This window comes from Mandrillus leucophaeus, unplaced genomic scaffold (genome assembly GCF_000951045.1).
Source record: "Mandrillus leucophaeus isolate KB7577 unplaced genomic scaffold, Mleu.le_1.0 Scaffold795, whole genome shotgun sequence".
NCBI lineage: Eukaryota > Metazoa > Chordata > Mammalia > Primates > Cercopithecidae > Mandrillus > Mandrillus leucophaeus.
In genome coordinates, this window is record NW_012108641.1 from 555,762 (window position 1) to 572,500 (window position 16,739).

Consider the following 16,739-nt stretch of genomic DNA (forward strand, 5'->3'; position numbering starts at 1 on the left):
GTGATCCGCCCGTCTCGGCCTCCCAAAGTGCTGGGATTACAGGCTTGAGCCACCGCGCCCGGCCTGGTCTTGAACTCTTAAGCTCAAGCGATCCTCCTGCCTCGGCCCCCCAAAGTTCTGGCATTACAGGCATGACCATATGTGGTGTACAGTATCCAATGTAATGCAGTGATTAAAAACTAAGGATCCAGGCAGGGATGGTGGCTTGTGCCTGTAGTCCCAGCTACTCAGGAGGCTGAAATGGGGGGGATCACTTAGTGGTGGTGGTTGCAGTAAACGGAAATGCAACTACATTTGGGCCTGGGTGACAGAGTGAGACCCTGTCTCAATAAAACCCCCCAAAAACCAAGAACAAAAAAGAATGCAGGATCTGACGCTAGATTGTCTGCATTAGAATTCTAGCCACTTAAGCCGGGTGTGGTGTCTCACCCCTGTAATCCCAGCACTTTTGGAGGCCGGAGGCAGGTGGATCACCTGAGGTTGGGAGTTCGAGACCAGTCTGACCAACATGGAGAAAGCTCATCTCTACTGAAAACATAAAATTAGCCACCCCTAATTAGCACCCATGGCGCATCCCTGTAATCCCAGCTACTTGGGAGGCTGAGGCAGGAGAATCGCCTGAACCTGGGAGGCGGAGGTTGAGGTGAGCGAAGATGGCGCCATTACACTCCAGCCTGGGGGACAGAGCAAGATTCTGTCTCCGAAAAAAAAAAAAAAAAAGGAATTCTAGCCACTTAGAGGCTCTGTGAACTTGGGCAAATTGCTTATCTCTGCACCTCAGCCTCCTCATCTGTAATATAGGGTAATAATAGTATCTACCTTAAAGGGTTGTTGTGAAAATTAAATAGTTTAGTACATGTAAAGTGCTTAGACAAAGTACTTGGCATTAAGCGAGAGTTGGATATATATTAGCCATCATTATTAACCACCTGGGGGAACTTCAGCTGATTTGGAGTCTAGGCATACAACTGGAAAGGCCTGCCTAGGAGTGTCTTGTGAATGTGATTTGCATAACGGTCTAGGCCCAGCTGACGTCAAGGGCTCCTTATAGCTCCAGGTCAGTTGTAGCCCTGGATGTAGTTCCTGCCACTCAACAGTCCCACAATCTCCCCACCAACCCTGCTTCCTACCCAACTACTGCAGCACCAGGAAGTGAAACAAAGAGGCAGAGCCCTGTGCCTCCAACTCACCCTTGTCCCTCTCATCCCATCCCCCAGGCTCTACTTCCTCCTCCTTTTCATCTTTCTTTCATCTCTTATCTTTTAGGGCTCCCAGAATGGGGACCAGAGATGGGAAGAGCAAAGGAGACGTTGTACACAAGTAAGGTGAACTCCCTATCCTGCGCCCTCCCATTTCCTTATTCCATTTGTGTCCATCTTATTAGGGAGAAAGGCAAATCAGTTCTCACCCAAACTCAGATAATTCTCTGATGCCGGAAATGTTTAATCTAAAGGGGTAGGTTTTGTTTTGTTTTGTTTTGTTTTTTAAGACAGAGTCTTGCTCTGTCACTCAGGCTGGAGTGCAGTGGTGTGATCTTGGCTCACTGCAACCTCTGCCTCCCAGGTTCAAGCGATTCTTTTGCCTCAGCCTCCCGAGTAGCTGGGACTACAGGTGCCCACCACTACGCCGGCTCTTTTTGTATTTTTAGTAGAGACAGGGTTTCACCATGATGGCCAGGGTGGTCTCGAACTCCTAACCTCATGATCCACCTGCCTCAGCCTCCCAAAGTACTGGGATTATAGGCTTGAGCCACCGTGCCTGGCCCTTGGTAGGTTTAACTTAGAATCACAATATTTTTTTTTTCTTCTCTCAGCTCATACCTACAGAATCATAATATTTGAACTAGAAGTGTCACTGGGCAGTTTTGAATAGTTCTAAGGGAAGGGAGACCTCCATTCAGGACAAATTTCTCAGAAGGGTCAACCTCTTGGGAAAGGTGATGGGAGCCAGCTGTGTGGTCACTGATGGCCTCATTCTGACGTCTTCGAAATTGTTCTGGGACCCACTAGGGTCGGGGCAGTCCCGGCTTTGGACCACCTTCCACTCCCACGCCCAACCTCACACTCTTAGCTGTTTCACTTGATGTTGCATCATGGAGGGTGATGAAATCGGTGTCAGTGGATTTTACCCATGGATGCAACAAGCTGAAGGACCAGCCAGAGTCATTGACACTGCACCTTCAACTACCCAGAACTCCTGGGCTTCCTAGCCATGGGGTCCAAAGCCGGGACTGCCCCAACCCCAGTGGAGGGTCCCAGAACAATTTGGATGACATCAGAATGAGGCCATGGGGCTAAGTGCTGGAATGTCTAAGTTGAACTTCCAGGCCTTATTTACACTAGTCCGGAAAAAAACATCATCCAACTCTTATAGAGCCTATGAAATCTTGGGCCACTAGGGTTGAAGAATCAGGTGGTTCTTAGTCAATAAACCCCTTCCCACAAGAGCCTTTCTAACCTCCACTGTGAGGCCTGAAATGGGGAGCAATAAGACCTCATACTGGCTTCCCAGTTCTCCAAGTTCCTTCATGCCCATTCTCTCCTATGAAACCAGGACCATCCAGTTGAAAATAATGCTGTTTCCAACTGAGAAAAAGAAGCCTGTTTATTCCTAATAGAGGGCATCAGGTAGAAATCAAACTTCATTGCAAACAGCTCACCATCCTATTGGGAGATGAATGAATGTTTCTTTGTTTTGTTTTTTCCTCAAGCAGGAGGAAGTGAGGAAATTAGATTTGGGGTGGGGTAGGGGTATAGCTTTGAGAGGCAAAAAGATCAGGGAAAGGTCAAACAGGAAGGAACTTGAGACCAGATTGATTTAAATATTTGTTCTCCCTTCCCCCCTCCAGCCCCATCCCTGCTGTGCACTCCCCACCGCCCCCCATCCCCGCCCCTTCTACAGCCATTTCAATTCCTGGAGAGCATTACACATGTGTCCCATCCCAGGCCTCTAGCCACAGCAACCACACGACTCATTTCCCCTGGAACTGCAGCTGCATACCTGGGCTCCCCACAGAGGGGGATGATGCAGGGAGGGGAATCCCACCTGCTGTGAGTCACCTGCTGGTATAAAGGGCGGGCCTTACAATGCAAGGACCTTAAAAGACTCAGAGACAAAGGGAGAAAAACAACAGGAAGCAGCTTACAAAGTCGGTGAACAACTGAGGGAACCAAATCAGAGACGCACTGAACAGAATCAGGCTCAAAGCAAGTGGAAGTGGGCAGAGATTCCACAAGGACTGGTGCAAGGCACAGAGCCAGCCAGATTTGAGAAGGCAAAAAAGATGCTGGGGAGCAGAGCTGTAATGCTGCTGTTGCTGCTGTCCTGGACAGCTCAGGGCAGGGCTGTGCCTGGGGGCAGCAGCCCTGCCTGGGCTCAGTGCCAGCAGCTTTCACAGAAGCTCTGCACACTGGCCTGGAGTGCACATCCACTAGTGGGACACATGGTGAGTGGCAGCCCCTGGAGCCTAACAGGAGTCTCTCCAAGCTCTCCAAGGCTGTGGTAGAAGACTGTGGCCTTGAGTGGAAACTGGAGGGTTGAAGGCCATCAGGGAGTAAGAGAGGGCAAGAGAGTAGGGTTCCTGGGAGAGTCATGGGCCTGAGGGTCAGGTTGGCTTCAAAAGTACTTATCTTATTTCTTCATTCTTTCCACCCCTTCCTCCATTCCAGGATCTAAGAGAAGAGGGAGATGAAGAGACTACAAATGATGTTCCCCATATCCAGTGTGGAGATGGCTGTGACCCCCAAGGACTCAGGGACAACAGTCAGGTACCACTGGGATGTGGCTGGGCGATGAAGGAGAGGGGACTGAGAACATGGCTGGGTACCATGGTAAACCAGAAGTTGTGTCTGAAAATAGTAAGAAACTGGGTGAGTCTTCAGTGAATGGAGTAGGAAGAGGATGTCCTCTTTCATTGCTTTCTTCTCTCCCTAGTTCTGCTTGCAAAGGATTCGCCAGGGTCTGATCTTTTACGAGAAGCTACTGGGATCGGATATTTTCACAGGGGAGCCTTCTCTGCTCCCTGATAGCCCTGTGGGCCAGCTTCATGCCTCCCTACTGGGCCTCAGCCAACTCCTGCAGGTATTAACTAGGGGCCTGGAGGATGGGGGCTTGCAGGTGTCAGAGACAGAGGATTGGGGGTTAAGGGTCTAGAGTCTTCTCTGACTGTGTCTTATGCCCTTTCAGCCTGAGGGTCACCACTGGGAGACTCAGCAGATTCCAAGCCCCAGTCCCAGCCAGCCATGGCAGCGCCTCCTTCTCCGCTTCAAAATCCTTCGCAGCCTCCAGGCCTTTGTGGCTGTAGCTGCCCGGGTCTTTGCCCATGGAGCAGCAACCCTGAGCCCCTAAAGCCAGCAGCTCAAGGATGGCACTCAGATCTCCATGGCCCAGCAAGGCCAAGATAAATCTACCACCCCAGGCACCTGTGAGCCAACAGGTTAATTAGTCCATTAATATTAATGGGACCTGCATATGTTGAAAATTACCAATACTGACTGACTTGTGATGCTGACTTATAAGGTTGAGTATTTATTAGATGGGAAGGGAAATTTGGGGATTATTTATCTTCCTGGGGGCAGTTTGGGGAGGATTATTTATTGTATTTATATTGAATTATGTACCTTTTTCAATAAACACTTATTTTTGTGGCTATATGAGTCTAATTTCTAGGCTCAATTGGGAAAGAGAAATTGATGGAAAAATAAGGCCAAGGGATTACAATATGCATCCCTTTCTTCTATTCTGAAGGGCTATGATGGAGAGAGATATTTTCTCATGACCCCCTGGTGTACAGAATAACTGGGATCTCTTTAGTATTAATTCCTATATGGCTGAGCAAGCAGAATGGGATTACCAGATTAGGAAGTGGGGTTATACCTAAGGGTCACTTGCTCCCTGATCCAGTGTCTCCTTCCCTGCTTTCTTGGCCAAGGGTGTATCTGGCCAAAGACAGGGGTCCTGATCACTGCAGGATCAAAAGTCAGAGTTCAGTTTTGAGCAGGAAGGGCATTCCAGGAAATGAAGGTAAATATCGCGGAACAATGGGACTCTCCCCTCAAAGGACATTTGGAGTCCCTTTGTTTCTTTTTTTTGAGATGGAGTCTCATTCTGTCTCCCAGGCTGGAGTGCAGTGGCGTGATCTCGGCTCACTACAACCTCCGCCTCCCAGGTTCAAGTGATTCTCTTGCCTCAGCCTCCCGAGTAGCTGGGATTACAGGCACATACCACCACGCCTGGCTAATTTTTGTATTTTTAGTAGAGACAGGGTTTCATCATGTTGGTCAGGCTGGTCTTGAACTCGTGACCTCAGGTGATCCACCCACCTCAGCCTCCCAAAGTGCTGGGATTACAGGCATGAGCCACCACACCCAGCCTTGGAGTCCCTTTGGAAGTTTGGTAACTCAAGGGTAGCTGAAATTCTTTGAAAAAAGAAAAGACGAAGGGAAGTGGCTAGTGATTATTTCCTTTCCTTTTTTTCCATAGTCACAGCATCAAAAATTGTGGGCTTTGAAGTCAGACAAATCCAGACAGGTTCCTGTCTTGGCTTTGCCAACAATCAGCTGAGTGACAATGAAACAGTTATATAACTACTCATCCCTCCCCCCACAATGCATATATACCTCCCAGCACCCCTAGAAGAGTCTAAGGGACAGGAGGGGCTACTCCAAACAGAAAGGGAAGAAGAAATATGACAAGAGGAACATAAAGGGGTGGATGGAAGAGAGGTCACAATTTTCTGACTTTATTCCTGTGCAGCTTGTTGGTATCCCTTTGTGAGCAGAGAAATAAAAGAGGTTCAGAGATGAGACATTTCCAGATCAGCACAAAGTTTATTAGCCATTGCTGCTCAGAAGAGCCCCCTTCTGAACAGGACTGTTCCTCTGACATAACAGACAAGAAACAGCCACCTGTGCAGGGCCTTTCATTTATATCTCAAGCTACATCAGGATGACATCTTAGAGCAATGTCAGTTGCCCCCTGGGGTTCCCTGGGAATAGCTAAGATGTGAGATTGTCCAGAGTCCTATGACAGACCTTCAGGGTTTTAAGTTCCACAGACTAGGTCTTTGTCCAGGTCCACAACCAAGGAATAGAAACCTTCCTTTCAGGTAAACAACATATTGCACAAAAAAGGGGGGGATTATAACATAATAGAGAAAGAGCTAAGACCCATTGCTTCTCCTCTGTAAAAACACCAAACTTTATCCAATACTATAAAAAGAAATTCCTGCCAGGCATGGTGGCTCACGCCTGTAATCCCAGCACTTTGGGAGGCCGAGGTGGACAGATCACCTGAGGTCGGGAGTTCGAGACCAGCCTGACCAACATGGAGAAACCCCATCTCTACTGAAAATATAAAATTAGCTGGGCATGGTGGTGCAGATCTGTAATCCCAGCTAATTGGGAGGCTGAGGCAGGAGAGTCACTTGAACCCAGGAGTCGGAGGTTGCAGTAAGCCAAGATCACGCCATTGTACTCTAGCCTGGACAATGAGAGAAACTCCATCTCAAAAAAAAAAAAAAAAAAAAAAAAATTTCTGGCCAAGCGCAGTGGCTCATGCCTATAATCCCAGCACTTTGGGAGGCCAAGGCCTGAAGCTCACTTGAGCCCAGGAGTTTAAGACCAGCCTGGGCAACGTAGCAAGACCCTGTCTCTAAAAAAAGAAAAAAAAAAAAAATAGGGCATGGTGGTGCATGCCATGGTCCCAGCTACCCAGGAGGCTGAGGTAGGAGGATTGCTTGAACTCAGGAGGTTGAGGCTGCGGTGAGCTGTGACTGCACCACTGCACTCTAGCCTAGGCAACAGAGTGAGACCCTGTTTCAAAAAAAAAAAAGCAATTCCTAAATTCCCAGCAATCCTACTATCCCTAGCCTCCAGGAGTGATCTGTCTGCTAAGCATTGAGAAAGTAGAGACTAGGTGGCATAAGCTAGTGTGCAAAGCTTCACAGGCACATTAGATTGGCAGGATCATTTTATGGGAGAGGAATGGGTGCAGCCAGCTTAGGGGCAGAGTAGGGGAAGAGACTGGTAAGAAAAAGAGGTCTACTTCTATCCATCCCCTTCTTCAGGGTGGAGTTTCACATGGTAGGCTAAGGCAGAAAGCTCTCAACCCCTGCAGGAAAAGAAGAAATTCAGGGATTGAGTCGGGAGTGAAGGAAAGAAGAAAGGAAGTTATCCTAGACATGAAGGAATGGAAGAAAGAAATGGAGTCCTATCCTGTCTGTGCTCCCCACCAAGGGCCAATGCCAGTGTGCACCAGTTTAGCCTAACCAGCTATTAAAATGTTGAAATCCTTCCATACTGAAAAGAAGCCACTGCCCTGAGCCCTCCAAGTACCTGTCAACTGCCCTGGCCTGCCTCCAGGACCCCTATACCTCCCAGCACAGCAGGCAGCCTTCAGGAGCCTATTTAGACCTATGGCTTAGCATCTGTTCTGATTCATTGTTGTCCCTTCTGTGCCCATGTTATGCTTTCACCTCTCACTCCATTGGAGTCACACAGGCCTGAGTTTGAACAGTTAACATAGCTTGGAAGGGACACATGCCTGATTCCCATCCTTGGAGAACAACGTCATGCTATGAGGAGTAGGAAGGGCAAGAGATATGAAAAGAACAAAGGAAATGTGGTTCCTAGAAGTCAGAAGGCATCAAAGGTCCATCAGTGTAGAAGTGGCTGGGGCGGGAGACGTAAGCCTCATCCACGGTGTTCTGGCCAGCCAACAGTGGGTCACCATTCGGCATGATTTCTTCAATCTTTACACAGTTTCTGAAGACTAGGTAACCCAGAGAGAAAAGTGAGGCCCTGATCTTAGTTAGGAGTTCCCAACCCAGCAAGGAAAGGGAGGGAGGATGGCAGGAAAGGCCTGGGAAGAGCCTGAGGGGGAACTTGTGGGATCAAAGAGCAGGGAGGTGGGGGAAGGCATGTGTAATTCCAAAAAAAAAAAAAAGGAATCACAGAATGGACCTCTCTCCAATGAGGAGCTTGGAGCTCAGTTTTTTCTGTAATGGGAGAGGGAGAAGGGGTAGGAAAGGGAATGTGTGCCGTCTTCCATAGCTCTATTTCATCACTTACTTTCCATTGGCTCAGTGTTCAAATGTCTCAGATCACAGGGCAAATCTGGCTCTGGCACTGGCTGTGACACAGGTCCTCGGTCTGGCTCTGGCACTGTTTGTGATACCATGCATAGTGTGGGCTCCATTACAGGCTCCAGAGTGGACTCCAGCACAGACTCTAGCTCTGGCCCCAGATCCAGCCCTGCCTTCAGCAGTGGCTCTAAGTCGAGGCTGAGCTCTGGCTCTGGCGCCAGCCCTAGTTCCAGCTCTAACGACTCCAGCTCTGGCTCTAGCTTAAGCTCCAGCGGTTGTTGTAGTTCATCCACCTGTCTGGATACCCAAAGACAGACAAAGGGGCAGGGCTCAGTGGTTTAAATGAAAGAAGGAATGGTAGAACAAGAAGCAGCTAGTCTAAGAAGGCAGAAGAGCAGAGGGCTAAAGATCATGGAGTTCGGAATCAGGCCTCCTGGAGTTTGAATCCTGGCATTTACTAGCTGGGGGACCTTAGGCAAGTGTCCTAACTTTTCTGAGCCTCAGATTTATCATCTATAAATGAGAACAATACCTAGTAATTCTTGAGAGGCAGTAGGGTGGTTGAAAGCAGGGCTATGGAATCTAACAGACCTGTATCATTTATTAGCCATGTACCTTAGGTACAAAACTTGACTACTCTAAATCCAGTTCCTTAGCTGAAAACAGTAACAGTGTTTACTTCAAAGGACTATTTTGTAGATTCAATAAAATGAGAAAAATAAACATAAACCATTTAGCCTAGTGCCTGGCACAAAATAAACTTTCAGGCCAGGCACGGTGGCTCACACCTGTAATCTAAGCACTTTGGGAGGCTGAGGCGAGCAGATCACTTGAGGCCAGAAGCTCAAGACCAGCCTGGCCAATTTGGTGAAACCCCGTCTCTACTAAAAATACAAAAGTTAGGCCAGGTACAGTGGCTGATGCCTGTAATCCCAGCACTTTGGGAGGCCAAGGTGGGCGGATCACGAGTTCAGGAGTTTGAGAGCAGCCTGGCCAATATGGTGAAACCCTGTCTCTACTAAAAATACAAAAATCAGCCAGGCGTGGTGGTGGTGCGTGCCTGTAGTCCCAGCTACTTGGGAGGCTAAGGCACGAGAATCACTTGAACCTGGGAGGCGGAAGTTGCAGTGAGCTGAGATCGTGCCACTGCACTCCAGCCTGGGCAACAGGGCGAGACTCTGTCTCAAAAAAAATAAAAATTAACCAGGCATGGGTGGCGCTCGCCTGTAATCCCAGCTACTCAGGAGGCTGAGGCAGGAGAATTGCTTGAACCTGGGAGGCGGAGGTTGCAATGAGCTGAGACTGCGCCATTGCACTCCAGCCTGGGCAATGAGAGCGAGACTCTGTCTCAAAAAAAAAAAAACTATCCCCAGCCAAGTGCCAGGGCTCATTCCTATAATCCCAGCACTTTGGGAGGCCAAGGCAGGACACTGCTTGAGGCCAGGAGTTCAAGACTAGCCTGGGCAACATAGTGATACCCTACCCCTACAAAAAATTTTAAAAATTAGCTGAGTGTGGTGGCGTGTGCTTGTAGTCTCAGCTACTTGGGAGGCTGAGGCAGGAGCATCACTTCAACCCCTCAGTCAAGGCTGCAAGTGAGTCATGATTGCACCACTGCACTCCAGCCTGGGTGACAGAGACCCTGTCTCAAAAAATATATATATAGGCGGGGCGTGGTGGCTCATGCCTATAATCCTAGCACTTTGGGAGGCCAAGGCGGGTGGATTGCTTGAGTCCAGGAGTTCAAGACCAGCCTGGGCAACATGGTAAGACCCCATCTCTACAAAAAACACAAAAAAAATTAGCTGAGTTTGGTGATGCATGCCTGTATTGCTTGAGCTCAGGAGGTCGAGGCTGCAGTGAGCCATGATCATACCACTGCACTCCAGCCTGGGCGACAGAGCGAAACCCTGTCTGGGAAAAAAAAAAAAGCTCCATGCTTGGCATCAAGTAGGTGCCCATTAACACCAGTCATTATGATCATTATTATCCAGAAACCCCTGTGGAGACAACCTAAGGATGGCAGCAGAAAAATATGAGATAGGAGAGACTAGAACTGGAAAAAACTAGAGTGGGCTAGGAGGGAGGGAGGGCTGGGGAGACTGGAATAGGGGCACGTTAGGAGAAGGCAGAAAGGAGAGACTGTGGGAATGGCAGGGCAGAGCAGCTGACCATCGTCCTGGTGCTCCACCCAGGAGCAGGTAATGCCCCCTTTTGACAATTCACTGAAGCACAGCCAAAAAGGACTAGGGAGGATGGGTGGAGAGTTTATATCTCACCTATTAGAGACCACAATGAGCCTGTGTTTCAAGTATTTCCTCCGTTCCTGGAGATTAACTGTGAGGAACATATATAAGAAGCAGAGAAGATCAGTGGGCCAGACACATAGCCTGAGGGTCCCCTCAGACGGTCCTGGCAGTCTCATCCCCATAGGAACCAGCAGTATCCCATGGACAAATCCCTTAACTCCTCTAGATATCAGTTTTCCCATGCTTGAAAGGAAGGAGTGGGATCTATGGATGTCTGAAGATCTCTGCAATCTAGCAATGAAGTATGTCAACAATTCCCACCTTTCTCCTGGTAGTAGCACCCAAAAGCTTCATCCCGGGGGATTCGGGGATAGAGGAAGCGCAGTGGGTTCTCAGGTATATTCTCCTCAGTGAGCAACTGGTAATGGCGGATGATTTCAGTCAGCGGGAGTGACTGCAGCACCTCCTTGGTGTACGGTTGCACAGAGTAGATGAGCACCTTGTCTGGAGAGTGAATGCAATAACAGGCAGGCTTGAGGGAAGAGGGCGGGCCTTGGAGCTCCCTGCTCTGGCTCCCCAGTCCCAAACCGGTTGAGGGATGCAGGACAGAGCCAGGGAAGCCAAGGGCAGGCAGAGGGGCAAGAGGGGAGCCAGGCAGAAAGGAGAGGCTGTGGGAATGGCAGGGCACAGCAGCTGACCATCATCCTGGTGCTCCACCCAGGAGCAGGTAATGCCCCCTTCTGACGATTCACTGAAGCGCAGTAGAAAGGTGCCAGAGATGGTTTTCTTCAGCAGCCGGCGCTCCTGGCTCCGACTCACAAAGCCCATGATGCGTCTGGAGCACAGAGAGCAGCTGTGAGCCGTCCCCCAACCCCCTGCCCCACCAGGCCCCTGCCTCCCTGCTCCCCTTGTATGGAGAAATAGCCTAGGTTTGGAACCCAGGTTTTGGACCAAGCTCTGCCACTTAGCTTTTTTATCTTTTACAAGTCACTTCACTTTGCTGACAACAGCGACCTTCCGAGGGTTTGAAGAGGTACGAAGATTCAGTGAGATCACACAGATGAACAGCACTCTTTTTTTTTTGGGAAAGAGGGTGTCATTCTGTCACCAGGCTGGAGAACAGTGGCATGATACAGCTCACTGCTGCCTCCATGCCTCGACCTACTGGGCTCAAGCAATCTTCCCACCTCTCAGCGTCCAGAGTAGCTGGGACCACAGGTGCACACCACCATGCCTGGCTAACTTCTGTATTTTTTGTAGAGACGGGGTTTCACCATGTGGTTCAGGGTGGTTTTGAACTCCTGGGCTCAAGTGATCCATCTGCCTCAACCTCCCAAAATGCTAGGATTACAGGCATGAGCTACTGTGCCCAGCCATGAATAGCATTTTTTTTTCTTTTTTTTTTGAGGCCAAGTTTTGCTCTTGTTGTCCAGGCTACAGTGCAATGGCATGATCTCGGCTCACTGCAACCTCCACCTCCCGGGTTCAAGCGATTCTCCTGCCTCAGCCTCTTGAGTAGCTGGGATTACAGGCCTGCCAACATTCCTGGCTAATTTTTTTTATTTTTAGTAGAGATGGGGTTTCACCATGTTGGCCCGGCTGGTTCTGAACTCCTGACCTCAGGTGATCTGCCTGCCTTAGCCTCCCAAAGTGCTGGGATTACAGGTGTGAGCCACTACGCCCAGCCATGAATAGCACTTTTTTTGTTTTGTTTTGTTTTGAGATGGAGTCTCACTCTGTCACCCAGGCTGGAGTGCAATGGCATGATCTCGGCTCACTGCAACCTTCTCTCCTGGGTTCAAGCGATTCTCCTGCCTCAGCCTCCTGAGTAGCTGGGATTATAGGCACGCGACACCATGCCCAGCTAATTTTTGTATTTTTAGTAGAGATGGGGTTTCACTATGTTACAGGCCAGGCTGGTCTCAAACTCCTGACCTCAGATGATCCACCTCGGCCTCCCAAAGTGCTGGGATTACAGGCGTGAGCCATCGCGCCTGGTCATGAATAGCACTTTTTTTTTTTTTTTTTTTTGAGACGGAGTCTCGCTCTGTCGCCCAGGCTGGAGTGCAGCGGTGTGATCTCGGCTCACTGCAAGCTCCGCCTCCCGGGTTCACACCATTCTCCTGCCTCAGCCTCCCTAGTAGCTAGGACTACAGGCACCCGCCACCACGCCTGGCTAATTTTTTGTATTTTTAGTAGAGACAGGGTTTCACTGTGTTCACCAGGATGGTCTCGATCTCCTGACCTCATGATCCGCCTGCCTCGTCCTCCCAAAGTGCTGGGATTACAGGCGTGAGCCACCGCGCCTGGCATGAATAGCACTTTTAAAAGCCAAATGCTACACAAATTGGCAGGCAGTGTGGTGAAAAGAGCATGAGCTTGGGGTCACATAGGCCTGGGTTTGAATATCAACTCTGTCCCTTGGGTAAGTTCTTTAACTTCTCTGAAACTTAGTTTCCTCACTTGAAATGAAGATGGCAAAACCCACCACTCAGCATAGTCATAAGGATGAGATGAGAGAATTAATGAAGAGTGCGCATCAGGCTCTGGAATGCAGGAGATGCTTCACAAACACTGTCTATGGCTATCATTGTTAACAAATGTGAGGAGACATGGCCTCACGCCTGTCTTTGCTCTCTCTCCCTGCTTGCCACATGAGGGCGCACAGACTCCACTCTCAAGCCCAGAAAGCACAAGCCCAGGAGACAAGGTGGACCAAGGCCTTACCCATCATTCCAGAGATCCTTCAGGTGGTCATGTACCAACTCCAGAATTTTGTCCAGCCATGTCCAGAATGGTAGCTTGCCAGGAGGGCTCTCTCGCTGGAGGAGGAATGGAAAGGTAGCAAGAGCTGAGGAGTTGCCCCTGGTGTAGGGAAGGAGGGACATGGGAAGGCCAGTATTTGGAATGTGGGCTAGATCTAGCTCCACAGGAATTCAGGGAGTTACCTTAGTGAAGTCAGCCCAGGACAATAATGGATCCTCAGTTCTACAGTTTTGCCCTGTGGGACAGATAGCCACAGACAGATGATGAGGGAAGCCAGGGGTCCTGGGATAGATAGGACAGAGGGACAGGAAAGACTAAGGCTGGGGAAAGGTTGAGAGAAAGGGAAATCTGTACCGAACAGCTTGTTTCTCAGCATGCTCAGCTGGTCTGAGTTGAGGCCTCGGCCAACATAGGAGGAGAACTGCCAACTGAGAGCGGGGCCCAGCAAGCTCCAGGGGGCTTTGGGGGGGTTGGAGAAGAACTGCTGGTTCTGCAGGGGTGGGAGGAGTGCAGGCTGGCTCAGAAGAAGCCTATCACACCAAGCTTCCACACCCCTCCTCTCCCCACTTGACCTGTCGGCCCCACTCCCTACCTGAAGGTTTGGGCTGAGCAAATTGAACCAGAGAACTGAAGCCCAGGCAATTGAGAGCTGGTTCATGTTGGAAATAATCACCACAGGGAGGGTGTCCGTCTGGGGAGAAGACAGGAGTCACACAGAGGGATGTGATGTTTCTAGCTGCAGGTATTTGTTAGAGGAAAGGAGTGCTAATCCACCCCAAGAGGCTTCTTCCAAAGAAGCCTTTCTTCTTTCTTCTTTATCCCCTCCTTATGCCTTCTTCCAAAGCTGCTTTCTCTCTCCTTGCCCTCCATTTTCACTCACTTTCAGCTCCTGCTTCAGACCCTGGTAGGTATATTTGACCGTGAAGCTGATGATGTGCAGTTCCTCTGTCACACCTAGTGGCCCCTGGGACAGCCAAAGACATAGTCATCAGAAGGCCCTTTGGCAAGTTCCCCCTGCCCCCGAGTCCTCTGTACAGGCCTCACCTTATTGCTGCCCTTTCCTGAACCACCTGAACGTTGTTCCACCAGAGTCTGTGAATTGAGGGGAAGGAGAGAAAATGCCAGAGTGGGCACCCTAGGGTCCCTGGAACTCCTGTTTGGCTTCAAGACCCCTCAAGCCCTGGGAACTTCCCCCAACCCCTGTTCCTTTGGACTAAAAGCAGGCCAGGTGTGGTGGCGCATGCCTGTGATCCCAGCACTTGGGGACGCTGAGGCGGGTGGATCACCTGAGGTTAGGAGTTTGAGACCAGCCTGACCAATATGGTGAAACCCTGTCTCTACTAAAAATACAAAAATTAGCCAGGCATGGTGGCGTGTGCCTGTAGTCTCGGCTACTCAGGAGGCTGAGACAGGAGAACCGCTTGAACCTGGAAGGCGGAGGTTGCAGTGAGCCAAGATCGTACCACTGCACTCCAGCTTGGAGGACAGAGTGAGACTCTATCTCAAAAAAAAAATAAAAATAGTAATAAAAGCATAGGTCACAAACTATTCTTACCAGGTAACCAAAGTCCCAAATCAAACCCTGACTCTGCCCCTTCTCGGGGGTCAAAGTTTTCTGGTTTGAAGTCAGAATGTTGAACTTCCGGAAGCTGTTCCAGGAGGAAGAAGAGACATGGAGATAAGGAACGGAATTACTCTAAAAACTCAGCAGAAAAAAAACCAGAAGTTCCACTTCATTTCAGATCTCGCCATCTCCCTTTGTCCATATCCCAAATCCCCCTCCTCCTTGTTTGTGCCACCAGGGATGCCGAATGTGGTTCTGCAGGTCGTGCAGTGTACAGATGTTTGCAGTGTCCTTGTCAAGCACCTACCCTTGTAATTGAGGAGGATTCCTGAAAAGAAATAAATTAAAAAAAAATCATCGGGCAAAAGAGTATGGAAGTTAGGAGTTTGGTCTTTGGGATCAGATAGACCTGGGTTCAAACCTGACTTGAGCTCACTAGCTATGTGGTCTTGAGAAGAGATGTAATCAGTCTCTCTAAGCCTGTATCTTTGTTTGTACGGTGCACAGGTAATAGTTAATTCATGGGGTTGGTGTGACAATTAAATGAGTACCTGACATGCTGCATGTCACAAAGTAAGTGTTCAACAAAAGAAATGAATTATAAAATTTCTATGAGATAGGAACGGAAGGAGGAAGAAGATAGCCCTAGACCCTGTTGTGAAAAATGAGTATCTCCTCCACCCCAGCAGCCCATGTCCTGGCCACCCTTCACCTGCTCCAATTTACCTGTCAATGGAGACTTCCACAGTCAGTGACTCATTGCCTTCCTGGAGTCTCACCAGCAGCCTGTGGGAAGGAAGGGGGATAGGGGAAAGTGGTCAACCTCAACCTTCTGGATAGGCCAGATGTTTGAAAAAGAGAAGAGGAATTATAAGAGGTAGGGAGACTGAGAGGAAAGAGAGAAGAAAAAGCCAAGAGTGGGAAGAGCTGTAAAGCCAGAAAATACAAAGTGGCAGGGTTGGAAAAAGCAAGCAGGAATGAGTTCTGGAATGCCAACCTTGTTCGGACGGTGAACTTGCTCCCAGTCTTGAGGATGAGGGGTCGATGGGGAGTTTGGGGCATGCAGGGCTGGGTTTCTACCACAAAAGCTCTGAGGAGAGAGAGGTGTGGAAAGAATATATAGCTCAGTATCTGTAAGAATGGCTTCCCTTGTTCCTTCTTTCCCCCAGGGTTCCTGCCTGGCCTCTAGACCTGTGGAGCAGACGCTGTAGCAACTCTGTGACCTGGGCGTTGCGTAGGTCCACCCCTTTGATCAGAGGGTCATCCTGATAGCTAACCAGGCAACTCAGTCCCTTCAGCTCCTTCAGCAGCTGCCTCAGGTGAAACAACAGCTTTGCTCCAGCTGTGAACCTGGGTGATAAAATTCAGGAAGAAGGAATCCATGAGTTTCCTGGATTCCCCCATCCAGGTTCCAAGACCTCTCCATAAATATGTGAAGAGTCAGAAACTGACTTGGGGGTGGGGGGAGAAGAATCCAGGAAGCGTATAAAGGATTATTCAACATGATTCATAATCTAAGAAATGAAAATCGAAGCTATTTTCACATATAAAACTGCTAACAGATTTAACATAAGAGCTTTCATATGCTATGTACAACTTATATTAAGCCCTTTCCACATATTAACACATTCAATCCTCAAAACAACCTCTGAGGCAGGTACTATTATTATCCCCACATTACAGATGATAAAACTGAGGCACAGAAAGGTTAAGTGACTTGCTCAAGGTCATACAACTAGTAAGGGATGAAGCTTGTATGTGATCCCAGGCAGTCCCATTGTACAACTCACACTTTTTTTTTTTTTTGAGACAGAGTCTCACTTGTCGCCCAGGCTGGAGTGCAATGGCGTGATCTTGGCTCACTGCAACCTCCACCTCCTGGATTCAAGAGATTCTCTTGCCTCGGCCTCCTGAGTAGCTGGGATTACAGGTGTGTACCACCACGCCCGGCTAATTTATATATATATATATTTTTTAGTAGAGACGGGGTTTTGCCATGTTGGCCAGGCTGGTCTCGAACTCCTGACCTCAGGTGATCCACCCGCCTCAGCCTCCCAAAGTGCTGGGATTACAAGCG

General features: G+C 49.2%; 2 protein-coding genes across 3 annotated transcripts in view; one reads left to right on the forward strand and one right to left on the reverse strand.

Annotated features, from left to right (window-relative positions):
* Positions 1-3,125: 3,125 nt before the first annotated feature.
* Positions 3,126-4,650, forward strand: IL23A (interleukin 23, alpha subunit p19). The gene is made up of 4 exons (XM_011967239.1): positions 3,126-3,445; positions 3,669-3,767; positions 3,934-4,080; positions 4,186-4,650. The coding sequence occupies exons 1-4, from the start codon at positions 3,284-3,286 to the stop codon at positions 4,345-4,347; spliced, it is 570 nt and encodes a 189-aa protein (XP_011822629.1). The 5' UTR covers positions 3,126-3,283; the 3' UTR covers positions 4,348-4,650.
* Positions 4,651-5,808: 1,158 nt separating this feature from the next.
* The window catches only part of STAT2 (signal transducer and activator of transcription 2, 113kDa), a 25,890-nt gene continuing 14,959 nt past the window's right edge, over positions 5,809-16,739 (reverse strand). For both annotated transcript variants that reach the window (XM_011967241.1, XM_011967240.1), the window contains exons 9-24: positions 15,854-16,012; positions 15,660-15,752; positions 15,389-15,448; positions 14,970-14,990; positions 14,654-14,747; positions 14,143-14,190; positions 13,979-14,062; positions 13,691-13,789; positions 13,453-13,588; positions 13,281-13,333; positions 13,060-13,154; positions 11,031-11,167; positions 10,654-10,836; positions 10,363-10,420; positions 8,070-8,380; positions 5,809-7,770 (exon numbers count right to left, since the gene is read on the reverse strand). In XM_011967241.1, coding sequence (XP_011822631.1) covers positions 7,628-7,770; positions 8,070-8,380; positions 10,363-10,420; positions 10,654-10,836; positions 11,031-11,167; positions 13,060-13,154; positions 13,281-13,333; positions 13,453-13,588; positions 13,691-13,789; positions 13,979-14,062; positions 14,143-14,190; positions 14,654-14,747; positions 14,970-14,990; positions 15,389-15,448; positions 15,660-15,752; positions 15,854-16,012 — 1,774 coding nt within the window. In that variant the 3' untranslated portion in view covers positions 5,809-7,627. The remainder of the gene's footprint in view (positions 7,771-8,069; positions 8,381-10,362; positions 10,421-10,653; positions 10,837-11,030; positions 11,168-13,059; positions 13,155-13,280; positions 13,334-13,452; positions 13,589-13,690; positions 13,790-13,978; positions 14,063-14,142; positions 14,191-14,653; positions 14,748-14,969; positions 14,991-15,388; positions 15,449-15,659; positions 15,753-15,853; positions 16,013-16,739) is intronic.